Source organism: Manis pentadactyla, chromosome 3 (genome assembly GCF_030020395.1).
Source record: "Manis pentadactyla isolate mManPen7 chromosome 3, mManPen7.hap1, whole genome shotgun sequence".
Taxonomy (NCBI): domain Eukaryota; kingdom Metazoa; phylum Chordata; class Mammalia; order Pholidota; family Manidae; genus Manis; species Manis pentadactyla.
In genome coordinates this window covers 821371-839012 of record NC_080021.1, presented here as the reverse complement: position 1 = coordinate 839012, position 17642 = coordinate 821371, and the positions used below count along the sequence as shown (strand labels likewise).

Below are 17642 nucleotides of genomic sequence, written 5' to 3'. Positions count from 1 at the left end.
TGAGGGCACAGCCGGCTGGTTGGAGGTGGGGAAGAGGCAGACCTGCCTCGCAGAGCACTGTTCCCAGGGGTGGGACCTGTGAGCGCACATGCAGACACGGATCCCTGAGCACTCAGGACACTGAGGATGATGAGTTCCTGCCCACAGGGCACTGAGCAGGACACTCCTGGCTCTGGGTGTGGGCTGCTGGTGTTTGGGATGGGGGGGTGAAGTCTCCCAGAGCAGGTGGTGGGGCTGGGGCAGCAAGGGGCAAGGCAAAGCGTGGGCTCTAGGGGGGCGGCTTCCCACGCAGCTTGGAGCCTGTGACCTCTGTGTGGTCCAGGGTGGGGGCAGGAGGCTTGACGCCATCGCCCCTTGGGATGTAAAGCCAAGGTACAAGTGGCTGGAATGCCTTTTAGGTCGGGAACCGCCACACACACCCGAGTGAGGTGGGGGTACGTGGGCAACAGTAGGTCAGATCTGCGCAGCCGAGGCGTGCATGCAGAGTGGCCAGGCCATGGGGTGGGTGTCGTCTCAGTTCTGGGTCCGAGTCAGGTGCTGCGGGCGGGCATGGTGGGGTCGGTGCCGGCCTGAGCACGCGCACCCGGCTCTGTTACTGCAGGGTTGTCCGCCATCCTGCTGGACGCCGTCTCTGACAAGGACCCGCTGGTGCAGGAGCAGGTGTGTGGCGCCCTGTGCGCACTCGGGGAGTCGCAGCCAGAGGAGGCACTGCGCGCTTGTGAGCAGTACATGAGGCAGCAGGAGAAGGTATCCCCAGAGGGCGGGGCCTGCTGTGGTTGGGGGGCAGGTGGGCAGGTGCAGCCAGCCTCCAGCAAGCCCAGGCTTCTTGGAGGTGGGCTGCTCCCAGGGAGATGACCAGTGTTGTCTTACGGCCTGTGTCTTGTTCTCTTTTTGGGGGGCGTGGGGCGAGGGGGTCAGCACTGCAGCAGCCAGGGCTCTCGAATGGAGGCCCAATGGTGATGTCCTCTTTCACTCCCTGGCTGGAGACTGGATGGCTCTCCCTGCCGGCCCTGTGCTGTCAACTCCCCAGGGCAGAAAAGGCTGCTTCCCACCAGCCGCAAGAAGAGTAACAGGTGGACTGGCGCTCTTAGAGGCTGGAACGTAAAGCCCGTTGCCTGCCCCAGACGTTGCTAACTCCCTCCTCAGCTGTCCCGACTGCAGCCCAGCAGGGATGCTGGCTTGCCCACCTGAGCTAGGGCCAACCTTCCTCCTGGTGTTCTGCCCTCTCCTGGGTCTTGGCTAGGCTCCATGGCACTCCCAGCTCCCTGTTGTCTGTAATAATAGTGCACTGCTTCTGTTTCCTCAGTTTTTGTTTTAGGGCCATTCCTGGAAGAGGAAGATCCTTTTGCAGTCTCAAAAGACCATTTCTCTTATTGTTCAGACATTTCAAATTGTAGAAAGGGATCTCCATCCTTCATTAGTTTTCTCTCTCACATCATCAGCTGCCCTCTCCTGGGAGAAATAGCCCAGTGCCACTGAGTGGCTGTTGAGCTGACCGTGGCAGGTTTGTGGTGGCTGGTGCTGAGGGGCTCGCCTCCCTCCCACTGGCTGGCTGAGCTTCCATGGCCCTTTGTGCTTGCATGGGAGCACTAGGCCTGCCTGCTGGGACCTGGATTGGAGATGTGCCACTTGTAGATGCAGCAGACAGAGCTGTGCCCTCATGTTGGCCTGACATGTGCCCACACAGCTGTTCTCAGGCTCATGGAGCTTTGCATTCCTGATGTGCTGGGTGTCAGGGCCTAGGGTGCATGGCTGAAAGGCTTTATCACCATGGTGCACTGAATTCTGTGTCTGATTGTTAGACAAAGAAAGTTAGGGCTGCCCAGGAAATTTTGAGGAAGCAGGGGAAGAATACCAAAGGTGGCTAAAAGAGCTTTGTTATTTTTATTTTTATTTTTTTATTGAAAAAAATTTTTTAGTTTATTTATTTTATGATTTATTTTTATTCTTCATTTTGGTATCATTAATATACAGCTACACGAGCAACATTATGGTTACTAGATTCCCCCCATTATCTAGTCCCCACCACATACCCCATACTGTCCATCAGCGTAGTAAGATGCTATAGAGTCACTACTTGTCTTCTCTGTTCTATACTGCCTTCCCTGTGACACCCCCACTACATTGTGTCTGCTAATCGTAATGCCCCTTTCTACCCTTATCCCTCCCTTCCCACCCATCCTCCGCAGTCCCTTTCCCTTTGGTAACTGTTAGTCCATTCTTGGGTTCTGTGATTCTGCTGCTGTTTTGTTCCTTCAATTTTCCTTTGTTCTTATACTCCACATAGGAGTGAAATCATCTGGTACTTGTCTTTCTCTGCCTGGCTTATTTCACTGAGCATAATACCCTCTAACTCCATCCATGTTGTTGCAAATGGTAGGATTTCTTTTCTTGTTATGGCTGAATAATATTCTATTGTGTATATGTACCACATCTTCTTTATCCATTCATCTACTGATGGACACTTAGGTTGCTTCCATTTCTTGGCTATTGTGAATCGTGCTGTGATAAACATAGGGGTGCATTTGTCTTTTTCAAACTGGGCTCCTGCATTCTTAGGGTGAATTCCTAGGAGTTGAACTCCTGAGTCAAATGGTATTTCTATTTTTAGTGTTTTGAGGAACCTCCATACTGCTCTCCACAATGGTTGAACTAGTTTACATTCCCACCAGCAGTGTAGGAGGGTTCCCCTTTCTCCACAACCTTGCCAACATTTGTTGTTGTTTGTCTTTTGGATGGTGGCCATCCTAACTGGTGTGAAGCGATATCTCACTGTGGTTTTAATTTGCATTTCCCTGATGACTAGTGACGTGGAGAATCTTTTCATGTGTCTGTTGGCCATCTGAATTTCTTCTTTGGAGAATTGTCTGTTCAGATCCTGTGCCCATTTTTAAATTGGCTTATTTGCTTTTTGTTTGTTGAGGTGCATGAGCTCTTTATATATTTTGGATGTCAACCCTTTATCAGATCTATCATTTATGAATATATTCTCCTATACTGTAGGATTTTTTTTGTTCTACTGATGGTGTCCTTTGCTGTACAGAAGCTTTTTAATTTGATATAGTCCCACTTGTTCATTTCTTTTGTTTGTTTCCTTGCCAGGGGAGACATGTTCATAGAGAAGTTGCTCGTGTTTATGTCCAAGAGATTTTTGCCTATGTTTTTTCTAAGAGTTTTATGGTTTCATGATTTACATTCAGGTCTTTGATCCGTTTTGAGTTTACTTTTGTGTATGGGGTTAGACAATGATCTAGTTTCATTCTCTTACATGTAGCTGTCCAGTTTTGCCAACGCCAGCTGTTGAAGAGGCTGTCATTTCCCCATTGTATATATCCATGGCTGCTTTATTGTATATTACTTGACCATATGTGCTTGGGTTTATGTCTGGGTTCTCTAGTCTGTTCCATTGGTCTATGGGTCTGTTCTTGTGACAGTACTGTGTTGATTACTGTGGCTTTGTAGTAGAGCTTGAAGTCAGGGAACGTAATTCCCCCCACTTTATTCTTCCTTCTCAGGATTTCTTTGGCTATTCAGGGTCGTTTGTGGTTCCATATGAATTTTAGAACTATTTGCTCTATTTCATTGAAAAATGCTGTTGGTATTTTGATAGGGATTGCATTGAATCTGTAGATTGCTTTAGGCAGGATGGCCATTTTGACAATATGAATTCTTCCTATCTATGAGCATGGGATAGATTTCCAGTTATTGATGTCTTCTTTAATTTCTCTCCCCAGTGTCTTATAGTTTTCAGGGTATAGGTCTTTCATCTCCTTGGTTAGGTTTATATTCAGGTATTTTATTCTTTTTGATGCAGTTGTAAATGGAGTTGTTTTCCTGATTTCTGTTTCTTCTAATTCTTTGTTAGTATATAGAACTGCAACAGATTTCTGTGTATTAATTTTGTATCCCACAACTTTGCTGAATTCAGTTATTAGTTCTAATAGTTTTTTGGTGGAATCTTTAGGGTTTTCTATGTATAATGTCATGTCATCTGCAGATAGTGGCAGTTTAACTTCTTCCTTTCCTATCTGGATGCCTTTTATTTCTTTGTGTCAGACAATGAACCTTTTTGATGGGCACCTAGGTTTCTAGTTCCATTGCCTGTCCCAGGCTCGCTGGCCCAGTTGCACCATCTGTCCCACTGCACTGACGGACATGCTGGCCAGAACAGTGGCTGCCAGACAGTGGGAGCCCACAGACCCCAGCCCCAGCAGTTCCACGTCTCCACTCTGCTTTCCAGGGGAACCAAGCAGTTTCTCCCACGGAGTCCTCACATATGAGAAAACAAAAGCAGTTAAAAGTGGGTGTATATCACATTGCTGATTATCTGGGAAATGCAAATGAAAACCACAATGAGATATCACCTCACACCAGTTAAGACGGCCAACATCAAAACGACCAGGAACAACCAATGCTGGCAGGGATGCGGAGAAATGGGAACCCTCCCACGCTGCTGGTGGGAATGTAAGCTAGTTCAACCACTGTGGAAAGCAGTATGGAGGTTCCTCAAAAAACTAAAAATAGAAATACCATTTGACCCAGGAATTCCACTCCTAGGAGTTTACCCTAAGAATGTATTCCAGTGTCAAAAAGACATATGCACCCCTATGTTTATCACAGCACTATTTACAATAACCAAGAAATGGAAGCAACCTAAGTGTCCATCAGTAGATGAATGGATAAAGAAGAGGTGGTACATATACACAATGGAATGCTATTCGGCCATAAAAAAGAAAACAAATCCCAACAATTTGAAAAAGCATGGATGGAGCAAGAGGGAATTATGCTCAGTGAAGTAAGCCAGGCAGAGAAAGACAAGTAAATAATTTCACTCATCTGTGGAGCATAAGAACAGAGAAAAAACTGAAGGAACAAAACAGCAGCAGACTCACAGAACCCAAGAATGGACTAACAGTTACCAAAGGGAAAGGGACTGGGTGGGGGTGGGAAGGGAGGGACAAGGGGAATAAGGGGCATTATGATTAGCACACATAATATGGGGAAGGGGCACGGGGAAGGCCGTATAGCGCAGAGAAGACAAGTAGTGACTCTGTAGCATCTTACTGCACTGATGGACAGTGACTGTAATGGGGTATGTGGGGGGGAATCTAGTAAGGACCATGTTGCTCATGTGATTTTATATCAATGATACCAAAATTTTAAAAAAAGGGCATATAACGTGCCTTGCAGTGTATTTCCAAGACCAAGAATAAAAAAGCGACCGTATTTAAAGCAGACAGAAGTAATGTGAGTCCGTATTGAGAGTGTTCACATTGCAGCCATGTCAGAGCTACAGCTCCCAGGTCGGTGGGGATTTGGGTTAGAGGCATCCCAGTTTACATTCACTTTACATTCTTTCCCCAAATTCTGTCATAATGCAAAGAAAACGTGTCTCGTGCTCCAGTCCTGTCTTTCAGTGATGGCTCAGCTCCAGCGAGGAGGACTTCCCTCGGAGCACTCAGTTTCCTCCCTGGGGAGGGCGTCCAGATGAAGAAGACCTGAAGTAATGACTGTCAGATTCAGAATTTAAGGGCAAGCCTGCCTGCTTGCAGAGGCCTGAAAGGAGAGGGTGGAGGGTGCACTCAGCCCAAGGGGCTGCTGCAAACGCAGTGTGCCTGTCACTTTGATCTCTGTTGGCTTTTCTCAGGAATAAAAATTATGTCCATGTGGTCCTGGTGGCAGGTGGTCAGAGTGTGTTGCATGCTCAGCAAATCGACCCCTAGCGCTCCCGACTCTGAGTCACGCCACAGCCATGCACAGTGTGGCTTGGGCGCGGGTGCTGCCTGCCACCGTCCACATACATGAGCTTCTGGGTGCTGGCTCACCCAGGCAGCGTGGCGTCCACACCATTCAAACAGGTCTGGACATTGCAGTTGGCTTTCTTTACTGAGCTGAAGGTGCCAATGTGGGGATGGTGCTGATGTGGGGACAGTACTGACTGGGGGGACAGTGCTGATGGGGGGACGGTGCTAATGGGATGGTGCTGATGGGGGCTGGTGCTGATGGGCGGTACTGTTAGGGGGGGCGGTGCTGATGGGGGAATGGTGCTGGAGGGACGGTGCTAATGGGATGGTGCTGATGGGGGGATGATGGGGGGCTGGTGCTGATGGGAGGGTGCTGAGGGGACAGTGCTGACGTGGGGATGGTGCTGATGGGGGATGGTGCTGATGGGCGGTACTGTTGGGGGGCGGGTGCTGATGGAGGACAGTGCTGATGGGGGGGCTGTGCTGGGGAGACAGTGCTGACATGGGGATGGTGCTGATATGTCCACCTGATCTGCTGCTCCCACTCCTGCTGTGGCAGTTGTGTGGGAGGGAGCCGGGGGCATGTTGTCACCTGGGCTGCAGCCCCACCTATGCTGCACTGTTCTCACTGGCCTGGGCCCTGTCTGCCACCTAGAGATTGTGCCTCCCTCATCTGTACCATGGTCTGGACACTCCATTCCTGTGGATAGGGGCTTCAGGGGGTCCTGGTCGTGGTCCCAGTCCTGGTGTGTGTGGCCTCACCTGCAGTGTGTCAGCACCCTGGAAGAACTCCTGGTTCGGCTCTGCTGAGCTGTGGAGCGTTCTGTCCTTCCAGGCCTGTCCCCACAGCGGTGGCGGCATCTGTGTGTCCTTGGTGACAGAAGATGGGTGCAGAGTAGTGGGGATGGGTCTGGGTGGAGGTGGGGCTGGCCCTGTGCCTCGGCTTGTGGAGGCTTAACCAGGACGTGGGGCCGCCAGGACCAGGACCTGGTGGGGTGGGTGGGATGTGGCTGGAGGGGGACACGGCCATGTGGTCCTTTACATTTAAGACTCAGAAGACTTGGGCACATTCCTGAGCCTGGAGGGGCTGTGAGAGCAGGTCCTGGACACGGGGTACTGGGTGTTCAGCTGAGGCAGGCCCCGAAGGTGGTCAGGGAGGGGGACTCCTCCTGATGGCCATGTGCCCCCCGCACAAATAGGAGCCCTTTCTGGGGCGAGGCCTTAAGAAAGTTCTGAGGGGCAGGAAGAAGGGTTGGATGTATTGCTTCTGTGTTGGGGCAGAAAGGGGTGGTTTTGTTTGAGTAAACCCTGCAGAGAAAGTGGGTGGTGCTGGCAGGGTGCCCGGGTGCACAGCTCACCTTCCGGGGCCGCCCTTGGCCACCTCTCTCCTCAGCTGGCGCGTCCACACCGGATGGCGATCCTGAGGGCCATGGAGAAGGTGGTGAGCGGTCACACCGGCGAGCTGGACAAGGCCGTGGCCGGGGCTGCCGTCCTCCTGGCCTCCAGGGAGATGACCAAGGCGAAGGTGCTCGGGGCGCGGGCAGGCTCGGCCGGGCGGGGACAGGTGCCTCCTCCAGGGCCTTTCTGCCCGAGTGCGCTGAGCACGTGGGTTTGCCTTGCAGAGCTGGGGCTGGCCTCTCAGTCCTGTGCATTGACTACCCTCCTGGGGTGGGAGGCCCCGGGTGCAAGGGCCCCTCTGACAGGCCTCCCAGCTGAGGACAAGTGTCTGGTTTTTGCCCCTTGGTGGATTTCAGGGTGAGGTCCTCTCTGCTCTGGTTGGGGTGCTAGTTTAGGGTTTCTTGGGGGTACAGGAATTGGTTTGTGACTGGCAGCAGGCCGCCAGCAATGTCCTGGTGACGGTGGGGAAGCAGCACATCGGCCTGGTGATGGAGGAGGTACTGAGCAAGTTCCAGCCTGGGGCCCTGCCGCACCACTTTGTGGTGCAGACGCTGGCCGACCTCGCAGTTGCCAATGGTAGGTGGCAGCTTGGCCCTGACTCCCCACCCGTCTCGAGTGAGCCCTGAGCACCCCCCCAAGCCTCTCAGTATGGTGGCTTTCCAGCTCCACCCTGAAGGCTCGGCCCTCCCCGCCATGTGGCCCCTGGGCTTGGGAGGGACGGTGGGGTGGGGGCAGTGGGCTTGACATGCCCCCTCTGCAGTGTTCGGCACGGTGCCCTTCCTGACGTCCATCCTAAGCACCATGCTGCCCATGCTGGGCGCGGCCAAGCATGACACAACGAGGGTGGTGCTCTGCTATGGTAAGATGGGGTCTCCCAGGGCAGGACTGGGCGCTGCCTGCCCACTCTTTGGCATTCCATCTCCAGTGCCTCTTTGTGGGGGCCTGGGTCCTTCAGGGCACAGACGGAAGGCAGGGAAGTTGAGGGAAGGGTGGCTGCAGAGGTGTAGGTTCCAGGCCCTGCCCTCTGGCTGCTTCTGTCTGCTGCTGGGACCCCCTCTGCCCCTTGCACAGCATCCCCCTAATGCCTGGACACCTGGGGTGGGGGGTGGGAAGAGGCTTCCTCTAGGCAGTGGCCACTTCCTGTTTGGTGCTCTCTGGGCACTGGAACGGGTTGCCTGCCGTCCTGCCCCTGGTGTGTGTGCCCTGGCAAGGGATAGGTGACAGTAGTGGGTGCAGTGACAGGGACAGCATCACCTGAGGGGTAGGAGCTTTGTCAGCTGACCTAGTTCTGCCTTGGCCACCTCTTGGCCCACCTCTCGGGGCACAGGAACATGGGGTGGGGTGCTGGGGAAGCTGCCTTGTCCGTGCACACCTGAGGGTTTTGTGGCAGGGCCTGGAGTCTTGGGCCCCCGTGCTCCTCGAGGTGGCTTTGGGTCCAGGGGCCCGGGACGTGCCAGTCCTGCCATGGCCTTTTTGCTGCCTTGCTCCCACAGGCCCCTCCACCAAGGGACCTCTGGGTGACGGTGGGCTCAGGGTGATTGACAGAGCCTGGTTTGGGCTAAAAAAGGGAATTTGTGATAGGATTCCAGGCAGCTGAGCTGGGAATGCAGAAGCAGGACCAGAAGGAGCCATGACAGCTGTGTGGGTTGTGGCCTTAAGCAAATACTTATGGGAGCTGAAGCAGGGTGGGAGGGTGTGGAGCAGGGGCCCAGGGCAGTGCGGCCAGGCTGGAGGGCCATGAGAGGGGCTCTGGTCCCCTGGGCTCGGTCATCGTTTGCCTGCACGGTACCTAGGAGGACACACATCAGTCTTCCTGGCTGCTGGGGTTCGGAGCAGGCAGCTTGCAACAGGTCTCAGGAGCCCTTGTCCCTTCCTCGTGGGTCTGGGGCCTCCTGCCAGTTTTACCATGTAGGTATTCTCACTGGTGTGTGGGACCAGTGGGCTTGCCAGCAGACACTCTGCTGTGCGGCAGCCACAAGAGGGCAGGCCTCTGTCCTGCAGGCCGCCTCTGGTTCTGGGTGGGCGTGCATCCACCTCAGCAAGATGCCCAGGCCCGCCAAGGGTGGCGGCGCTGGCCAGCAGTAGGATGCGTGCCCATGTGAAGGTTCCCACCCATCCGTGCACAGCATGCTGAGGCCGGCAGGACAAGGGCTGGAAGGGCCCAGAGAAGCCTTGACGTCTCCCAGACAGCTGGGTGCACGGCGGGCCAGGCCCACCCTGCAGCACCATCAGGCAGCCACAAAGACTGGCTGCCAGGAGAGCCTGATGGGAGAGAGGGCACCAAAGCAGGGGTGCTGGGGGCAGTGGGCGGAGTGCGGGCTCCCCCCGTGGGACTTACTGCTGCCCAGAGGCTATGTATGAGGACGGTATGGAGCTCTCGCGAATTAGAAACATGATAACATGGAAGACAGAAATGGATGACAAAGTTGAGGAAATCCCCCAGAAAACAGCAAGAATAGAGAAAATAGGAGGGAGAGACGGGTAACAGATAACAGATAACAGATGCCGGACAGGAGGACGGAGATTGCAGGGGTGCTGTGGGGGTGGCCTACTTGGAAAGGCCCTCCTGTTGCTCCTGGCTGGGCGCAGGTGGTGCAGGAGCAGACAGGAGGTGGGCGGCCGGGGCTTCTCCCCAGCCCCGGGGAGCCGGAGCCAGACCTCGCCCAGAGGCTGTTTGAGCAGCAGAGTGGGGACTTTTTTTGAGAATTGAGGGTCCATGCAGAGGGGTGCGCCCCATGCGGCAGGGCCCTGGGGACCCTGGGCACCTGGCAGAATGTGTGCAGGTTGCACTCATGGTTCACGCCTGGAGGACCAAGGAGACTACAGAGGCTGCCACGGGGAGGGGGCTGTGTGCTGGGAGTGCGCGGCCCTGGCCTGGGGAGCCCTGCAGGGACACTGTGGATGTGTCACACAGAGGCCTGCCTTACTTTCAGCCAGAGACAGAGCCTGACCCACTGTGTGTGCTTCTGGAGCGAGGGTGACGTGGGCAGCGGGCAGTGTGAACATTGCTCTGACCCCAAGCATGTGACCGATTAAAAGTTAACACAGCCCATGAGGTGCACACGCTACACAGTCCCTGGACATGCTGGTCAGTGTGACCCACATGCAGGCTGCATGGCTGGGGAGGCAGCTGTAGCCACGTGGCAGGTGGGCACCAAGGCCTTGTGGTGCTGAGGGGTCAGAACCCCCTGAACTGGACCCCCAAGGGCTCATCCTCAGCCAAAGGGTGGCTGATGAGAGAAACTTCCCTCCATGGACTCTAGGAGGCATGAAATTTCTTTAATTCCTTCTTCTGGAAGCTTGACCCCATGGGTTGCCTCATGGAGGGTTGGGTTCTGGCTCATTTTCTGTTGGCCTGTGGGTCACACACGCTGGGAATAGCCTTGTAAGTGGGCCGGGTTAGTGGGTCCTGGGCAGGGTCCACCCAAGTGAAGCCGTAGGTGTGCAGGGAGCTGCCTCAAGGCGGTCGTGCGCTGCTGCAGTCTCCTTCCCTCTGTGCCGGGTGAGGGTGGCCTGGACGTGAGGCCCCGCCGCTCCTGCTGCCTGGCCTTAGCAGGACTGCGTGACGGGGGGCTGGGCTTCATCCTCTCTCCTCGGTTCCCTGTCTTCTCCCTCGACCCACGGCCCAGCCCCTGCTGACCACTCACAGGTACACACCTGAGCCTGGACTTGCCCAGCTGGACATCCACGGCCGTGGTCGCCTTCACAGACACAGCCCTCTGTCTCGGCCTGTCCACCTCCACTTGGTACCTGGGCTCTGTCCCGCACTCAACCTGGGGCGCACGCCATGCCTGGTACTGCTGCCCTTGCCAAGCATGTGACACTCATGCCTGTCTGTGGGGGGCAAGGTGGACACTTGGCCCAGGGGTTTTGTGGAGGCTGGGCCTGTGCTGGTTTCCTAGGGCTGCTGTGACAGTGCCACAGGCTGGGGCTGCTTCAAGCAGCAGGACTATTCTCTGGCAGTGTGGGAAGCCAGGCATCCAAGGTCTAGGTGTTGTCCAGCTTGGTTTCTTTTCGGGGACTCAGAGGGGGCCTTTATTCTGTAAGCCACCTGCCTCAGCCTGGCGTCTGGCTGGAGGCTACATCACCTCGTCCACCCTGCCGCTGTCCCCCACCCGCCTCCTCTCTGTGTCCTCTCGTCAGAGCTTGGTCTTGCTGACGTTAGGGCCACCCCACCCCTCTCGGACCCCATATCTGCTGATAATGCTGCCAAGGCTATTGCCAGGAAAGATCGCACTCTGAGGCTCTGGGCAGGGCTTGAGTTTAGGGGGAGTGCCGCCTGCCCCAGTGTGGTTCTGGAGTCCTGCACGTGCTGAGTGTGCTCAGGGGGCGCCTTGCAGGCTGGCGTGGGATTCTAGAAGCGGAGGCCACGGGGCGCAGGCTGTTGCTTGTGAGTCTGTGGCTGCTGGCTGGCAGCCTCACTGCTGTCGGTCACTAGCTCTGCAGCGTTTCAGCGAGAGCATTCTGGAGTATCTGGCCAACCTGGACCAAGCCCCGGACCCCACAGTCAGGAAGGACACCTTCGCCGCTGACATCTCTGGTGCCTATGACGTCCTCTCTCACCACTGGCTGCAGAGCCGTGAAGCCAAGGTATGGCCTGCCATCCCACAGGGCCCTGCGGACTCACCTTGGGGTGCCCGGGCCACAGGCTCTCGGAGGAAGGGGGTGGTGTCATCTGTCTACACAGTTCTGACAGGCTCTTGCCTTCTGCCTGGCCGCCCATGAGCGCACTGCCGGTGTGGATGTGTTCGTGGGGTCACTGTCCCCTTCCAGCTCCGGCTTGCGGTAGTGGAGGCCCTGGGGACCATGAGCCACCTGCTACCAGGCGAGAAGCTGGAGGAGCAGCTTCCCAGGCTCTTGCCCGGAGTCCTCGCGCTCTACAAAAAGCATGCTGAGACCTTCCACGTGTCTAAGGTTCGCACTGGAGGCCTGTGTCTGCTCTCACCTCCCTGCAGCGGTGGCCCTGAGAGGACGGTTCAGATTCTGTGCTGGGTGGGACCCTGACCCTGCGCCGGGCAGAGCTGGGTACCTGCACCACGTGGCTCGTGGCGCCCCTTCCTCATGCCCAGCTCTGAATCCTAGAGACAGAGGTGGGGCTTCCTCATTTGAGCCCCGGTGTGGGGTCCAGGGTCGGGTCCGTGTGGCACTCATGTTCAGTTGGGATGGGGCGGGGGTTCGAGATGGCACTGACCACCCCCTCCTCCTCGCTGCTGCAAGCAGAGCCTGAGCCAGATCCTTGATGCAGCCATGAGCATGGGCAGCCGCACGCTGGAGGTCCAGCTCGACTCGCTGCTGGCCGCTCTGCACTCTCAGGTGGGCTGGGGCAGGAGGTGGAGGGGTGGGGACTTCTTGGGGGGACAGTGGGCTCACCATCAGGGGAGCACGCTGGGGGCAGGTGGGGTGTCCCGGTGCTGCCTGGCTTGGAACCACCAGGTGCCCACTGAGGGAGGCAGGGAGCAAGACATGGGTGGGGTGTCAGCCACGGACGGCTGACCACAGGCATCGCGAGCTGTGTAGGTGCACCTCTCGGTGACAGAGCCATGTCGTTGCCCAGCAACGGCGCTCACAGTGTGACACAGGGGCCCTCCCGCATGGAGGTGGCAGGAGTGGGTGGCCAGCAGGGCAGGGGCAACCTGAGACAGCACTGGGGGCACCTGCACTGTGGGTGGGTCCCCGAGGGATGAGCCCAGGCTGGGCAGCCACTGGAGGAGGGGCCTAGAGGCTGGGACCTGGGGACTACCTGTGAAGGGGCTTCGGACGGGGCCTCAGCCGTGCAACCCCCGCCCCCGAGCCTGGTGGGAGGTGTCAAGGTCAGGGAGATGGCAATGGGGACAGGAGTCCTGCCCACGGAAGAGAAGCAAGGGATTGGATTTACTTCTTTGTTCCACTCCTGGGGCCTCTCTGGGCACGTGGGCCCTGCCACTCCCACCAGTATGTCAGTCTGGCCCTGCAGACCCGTGGACCCTTGTACAGGCTGTACACAGGCTGTGCCTTTGGGATTCTAGGTCCCAGTGAGGGGCCGGTGGGGGCTATAGTCAGAGAACTTCAACAGAAATCTGAGTGTTGTGAGCAATGGTGATGAACTAAAAAAACTGTGAAATGGATAGATTCCTGGAAAAAACCTGTCAAAACTGGCAAAAGAAATAGAGAACTTGACCAAACCACTAAAGAAATGGGAATAGTATTCCAAGACCTTCCTTCCTTAAAACAAAGCCAGGACCCACGTGCTTTAAAGTCTGTGTTTTACCAAACTAAGAGAACAATGAAGTTCTGTCCTATATTGGTGAGTCTGGAAACCACAGAATGATCCTGAGTTGCCTCATTGCTTCTGTGAGCCTGGGTCAGGGCCATGCAGTAGCGACACAATTATGAGGATAGATGTGGGCACCTGGTACACAGGAAAGCTCACTGACCCAGGACCATATTCAGAAAACACACCACCCGGCAGGGCTCAGCTCCGGCATGTACACTTGAGCAGCGCTGAGCTATCAGTGTGCATCATGGTGAAAAAGATTAGGGAAAATGTCCTCTGATCTCTACTGATGCAGAAAAGCTTTTGATGAAGTTCATTAAAACTCTTTAGCAACTAGGATTGGGAAGGAACTTCTTTAACTTGCTAAAGTTTGAATACCCAAATCCTCAGGATGAGTCTTAGTGAATGGGAAATAGGCACTATCCCATTAGGGTCAAGAGCAGGAGGAACCCCCATTCTCACAGGGCCAGCTTTATAAGGAGAGAAGCAGAAATGGGAGGTGCGTGGATGTGCGGCAGTCGGTCACTGCATGGCGCTAGCCTTGTTTCCGTGCCCTCCATGGCTCACTGCCGCTCGCCTCCCTCCGGCTGGGATGGGTGCTGCGTTCACTGCTATGTCTCAGCACCTAGAATACTACCTATCACTGGTAAGCACTCAATAAATACTTGTTTCATGGATGATTGGCTCCCTTACAAATTCACTCATGAATGAAGGGAATGAGCACGTTAGAACTAGGAAGTGCAGCAACGTTGCCTCTTAGCAAGACCAACCTATAAAAATGAGCATTTTTCTCCACCTATATTGACCAACTAGGAAGTACACAAAAAATACCATTTATAACAGCAACAGAAACTTACTATGAAGTGTCTGGGAATTAGCGGAATCAAGAATGCCTAAAACCTCTACGGAGGAAAGGTTCACAACTCTGAGATGTAGCAGAGAGGCTTGAGCATGGCAGAACGCTGCCATTCACTCGGTGCTGCGTGGATCTGTGCCCATGCAAAGAATGGGTGGGTTGGGCCTGGAGAAGGGGCTTGAAAGGGAACTAATGGGGCTGACAAGATGAACAAGTGATGTTTCCTTTTCTCAGAGCTGCCCTTGTGTTTTTCTGTTGCGTGTCAGGTTTATTTCATGCTTACCTGCAGCAGTCATTCATAGTCTCACATCATACATGTATAAGTCTTTATCCCCAGTTTGTCGTTTGCCAGCTCTGTTTATGATATCTTTTGCCATGCAAAATTATTTACCTCTTGCATCATTCATTCACCTTTTATATTACAATTCAGGTTTTGCTATACTTAGAAAAAAACTTCCAAATTCTGCAATTTTTCAGGTTCTCCCATTTTCCCCTATATTTTTATTGTTTAATTCATCTGGAATTTATTTTGTGGAAAGTGATTTTTAAATTTTTTTCTAGATGGCTACCCATTTGCATTAACTATCTATTTCTGTGTAAATAATTACTCTAAGACTTAGCACCTCAGAACAACAACCATTTATTATCTCTCAGTGCCTGTGGGTCAGGAGTCCAGGGACAGCTCTGCAGGGTGGTTCTGGCTCAGGGTCCCCTGTGGCCACAAGCGGGGTTTGCTTCCTCGGTGCCCCCCGTGGCTGCTGGCTGGAGGCCTCAGCTCCTTGCCAGTGGCTCTGCAGAGGGCAGCTGGCGTGTCCTCCTCATGTGGCAGCTGGCTTCCCCAGAGCGAGTGACCCGAGGGAGTGGGCGGGAGGTCATGGTGCCTTTTCTGATTCTGTTAGGGCTTTACTGTGGGAATGCCAAGGAGCTACCTGGGAACTCGGAGCAGAGCCCTGGGGCCAGCACTTCCCTACCCACCTCACCGGCTGCCCCATGGTTCTCTGAGATCTGGCAGAGTCCAGGCTGAGGCACAGCCTGGGTTCTGGGGACTTGCTCTGCACTGTGGCTTCACAAGGCGCCCCACTGAGGAGCTGCCTTAGAGCCCTTGGTGCAGAGGCCCTGCTGGTGCCCTTCGCTGTGCCTCTGAGGGGCAGGGGATGGGCGGCTCTCCCAGAGTTCAGCCCCTGGTGAGTGGGGGCTTCTGTGTCTTCTGCTGAGGGGCACTGGGGCCCAGAGACACATCTGCCAACAGCCTCAGGATTTTTTTTACTTTGACCAATAAGGGCTTTCTGTAATGTAGAGATTAGTGGTGTCCAGCCTGTGCCCAAGAGTGTGTCAGTACAGGGGGAAACAGCCTCCTTTCTCATAAAAGAGTGTCTCTTGGGAATCGTTCCTCCTGGGTTTTGGTGGAAGGGAGGGTGGAGAAGGGGTCCAGACTCTTCCCTTGTGATGTGAGGCCAGCTGCTCCTCCCCCAGATGGCAAGGGTGTGCCTGCGTTCACCGACCAGGGCCTCCCTGCAGCCAGGTGAGGAGGCCCTGCTGCCTGCTGGGGGGCACGCCCTTCCCTGCCACCCAGCCAGGCCCCGGGGTGGCAGTGCCTTCCCCAATAACCACCGTCCTCTGTGCCCTGGAGCAGATCTGTGTGCCTGTGGAGTCATCAAGCCCCCTGGGGACGAGCAACCAGAAGGCAGTACTGCGCTGCTTCACAGTGCTGGGTACGTGCCCCACGGGGGCCCAGAGGCCTGGGTGCTGAGGGGGGAGCTCGGGGCAGGTGGCGACCAGCAGCATCCTGATACGTCCTTACCCTGCAGCCTGCTGCTCGCCTGACCGTCTGCTGGCCTTCCTGCTGCCTAAGCTGGACGCCAGTGGTGAGAGGACCCGCGTGGGTACCTTGCAGGCTGTGAGGCACATCATCAACTCGGCTGGTGAGTGCCCGCATGGGGCAGTGCTTGGACTAGGCAGGAATCTTAGTTTTTTAGGGGAAAAGGAGCATTCAAATCTTTTTAAAAATTCCCAACTTTCTATTTTGTCAAATCCCAAACTTTCTGAAAGCTGCAGGATTAGTAGGGTCTGCCCACCGGCCAACATCTGTGACACTTGCCTTGGCAGCTGGGTGCCTCTCCTGGACCCCGGCCGGGCGTTCACCATGTGCCCTGGGCATTGGGGCCCAGTGGGCTCATCCCACGCTGTGGCCACAGCTGCCCCCTGGGTTGGGTGGAGGGGCACATTGCCTGGCTGCCTCTTAGGCACAGGCCTTCTTGGAGTCCATGCCGCTTTCTCTGCAGAATGGCCCTCAGTGTGCATTGTGATGGGAACCTCGCCTTTGGGTGGAGGGGTTTGTGCTCCTGGGTTTGATTAAACCAGTAATAATGCTGAGTGTCTTTCACACCTGAGTTTGTATTTCTTGGTGGCTGTTGTTCCATAGGCAACGGCTGTGGCCATGTTGGGCCTGCAAGCCTGCCTTTGTACAGCCTGCAAGCCAAGAGTGGTTTTCCATGTTTATATGTAAAAGTGAAGAGCGTGTGACAGAGACCACGTGTGGCCCTCAAAGCCTAAGACACTGTGTCTGGCCCTTTAAAAAGCAGGTGTGTGGACCGCTGCCCTGTGAGGTCACCGGGGGTCAGTGCGGGCCACAGACAGCCTGGGCCCGGGGCAGGGGCTGGGGAGGTGGCAAGCAGGTGGCCCCGCACAGCCGCGTGCTCCCGGGGCCCTGGGCGGGACTCGCTGTGTGGGTTCCGGCCAGCGCAGACTGGCCTTCGTTTGCTCACTGACTTTTGTCAGAGTTGCTGATACGCATCCAAAGTCTGAGACTTTTATGCGGCTGACCGAGCTCGCCTTCCCTCCAGCCCTCACGTCCTGTCTCCGGGGCCCTCGGTCTCACCGGCTTCCCTCCTCCTGTGCTCCTCGAGGGCCCGCACACTCACACGTAGGTGCACATGCAAACAGAGAGGTTTCTCCCTGACCGACGACCTAGCTGCGGCATGCCTTGGCACTCTCTAGGACATCTTAGAGCTTCAGGGCCCCCACAGGTGGCTCCGTCCATTCCTTGTTTTCATTAACATACAGAAGATGCACACTTTTAGCTGTTCAGCTCAGTGAGTCAGCACAAAATGAGACACGTGTCCATTGCCTGTTGTGGACTTGAAGGCTAACAGCCACCCCCACAGGGAGGCCCCACATGGGAGTCCCCGAGAGGCCCCATGCTGAGTGTGGACTGGCTGCCAGCCTCGGGCCTTGCTGGCGAGGCCCACGCACTCAGGGTGGGCTGTGCTCCTCTCTGGGACACTCCTCGTGTCCTGTGCTGGGTGTCCGCTGTGCTGGCGATGGCGAAGGGCCGCCACGGGTTGCTCGTGTGCACGGTGCTACTGCGGACTTCCCTGTGCTGTGCAGTGGA

General features: G+C 55.5%; 1 protein-coding gene across 2 annotated transcripts in view; it reads left to right on the top strand.

Annotated features, from left to right (window-relative positions):
- Positions 1–17642, top strand: part of MROH1 (maestro heat like repeat family member 1) — a 77138-nt gene that overhangs the window by 8811 nt on the left and 50685 nt on the right. For both annotated transcript variants that reach the window (XM_036923118.2, XM_057497620.1), the window contains exons 3-11: positions 602–747; positions 7138–7269; positions 7556–7718; positions 7903–8001; positions 11581–11732; positions 11916–12056; positions 12363–12455; positions 15885–15963; positions 16060–16173. In XM_036923118.2, coding sequence (XP_036779013.2) covers positions 602–747; positions 7138–7269; positions 7556–7718; positions 7903–8001; positions 11581–11732; positions 11916–12056; positions 12363–12455; positions 15885–15963; positions 16060–16173 — 1119 coding nt within the window. The remainder of the gene's footprint in view (positions 1–601; positions 748–7137; positions 7270–7555; positions 7719–7902; positions 8002–11580; positions 11733–11915; positions 12057–12362; positions 12456–15884; positions 15964–16059; positions 16174–17642) is intronic.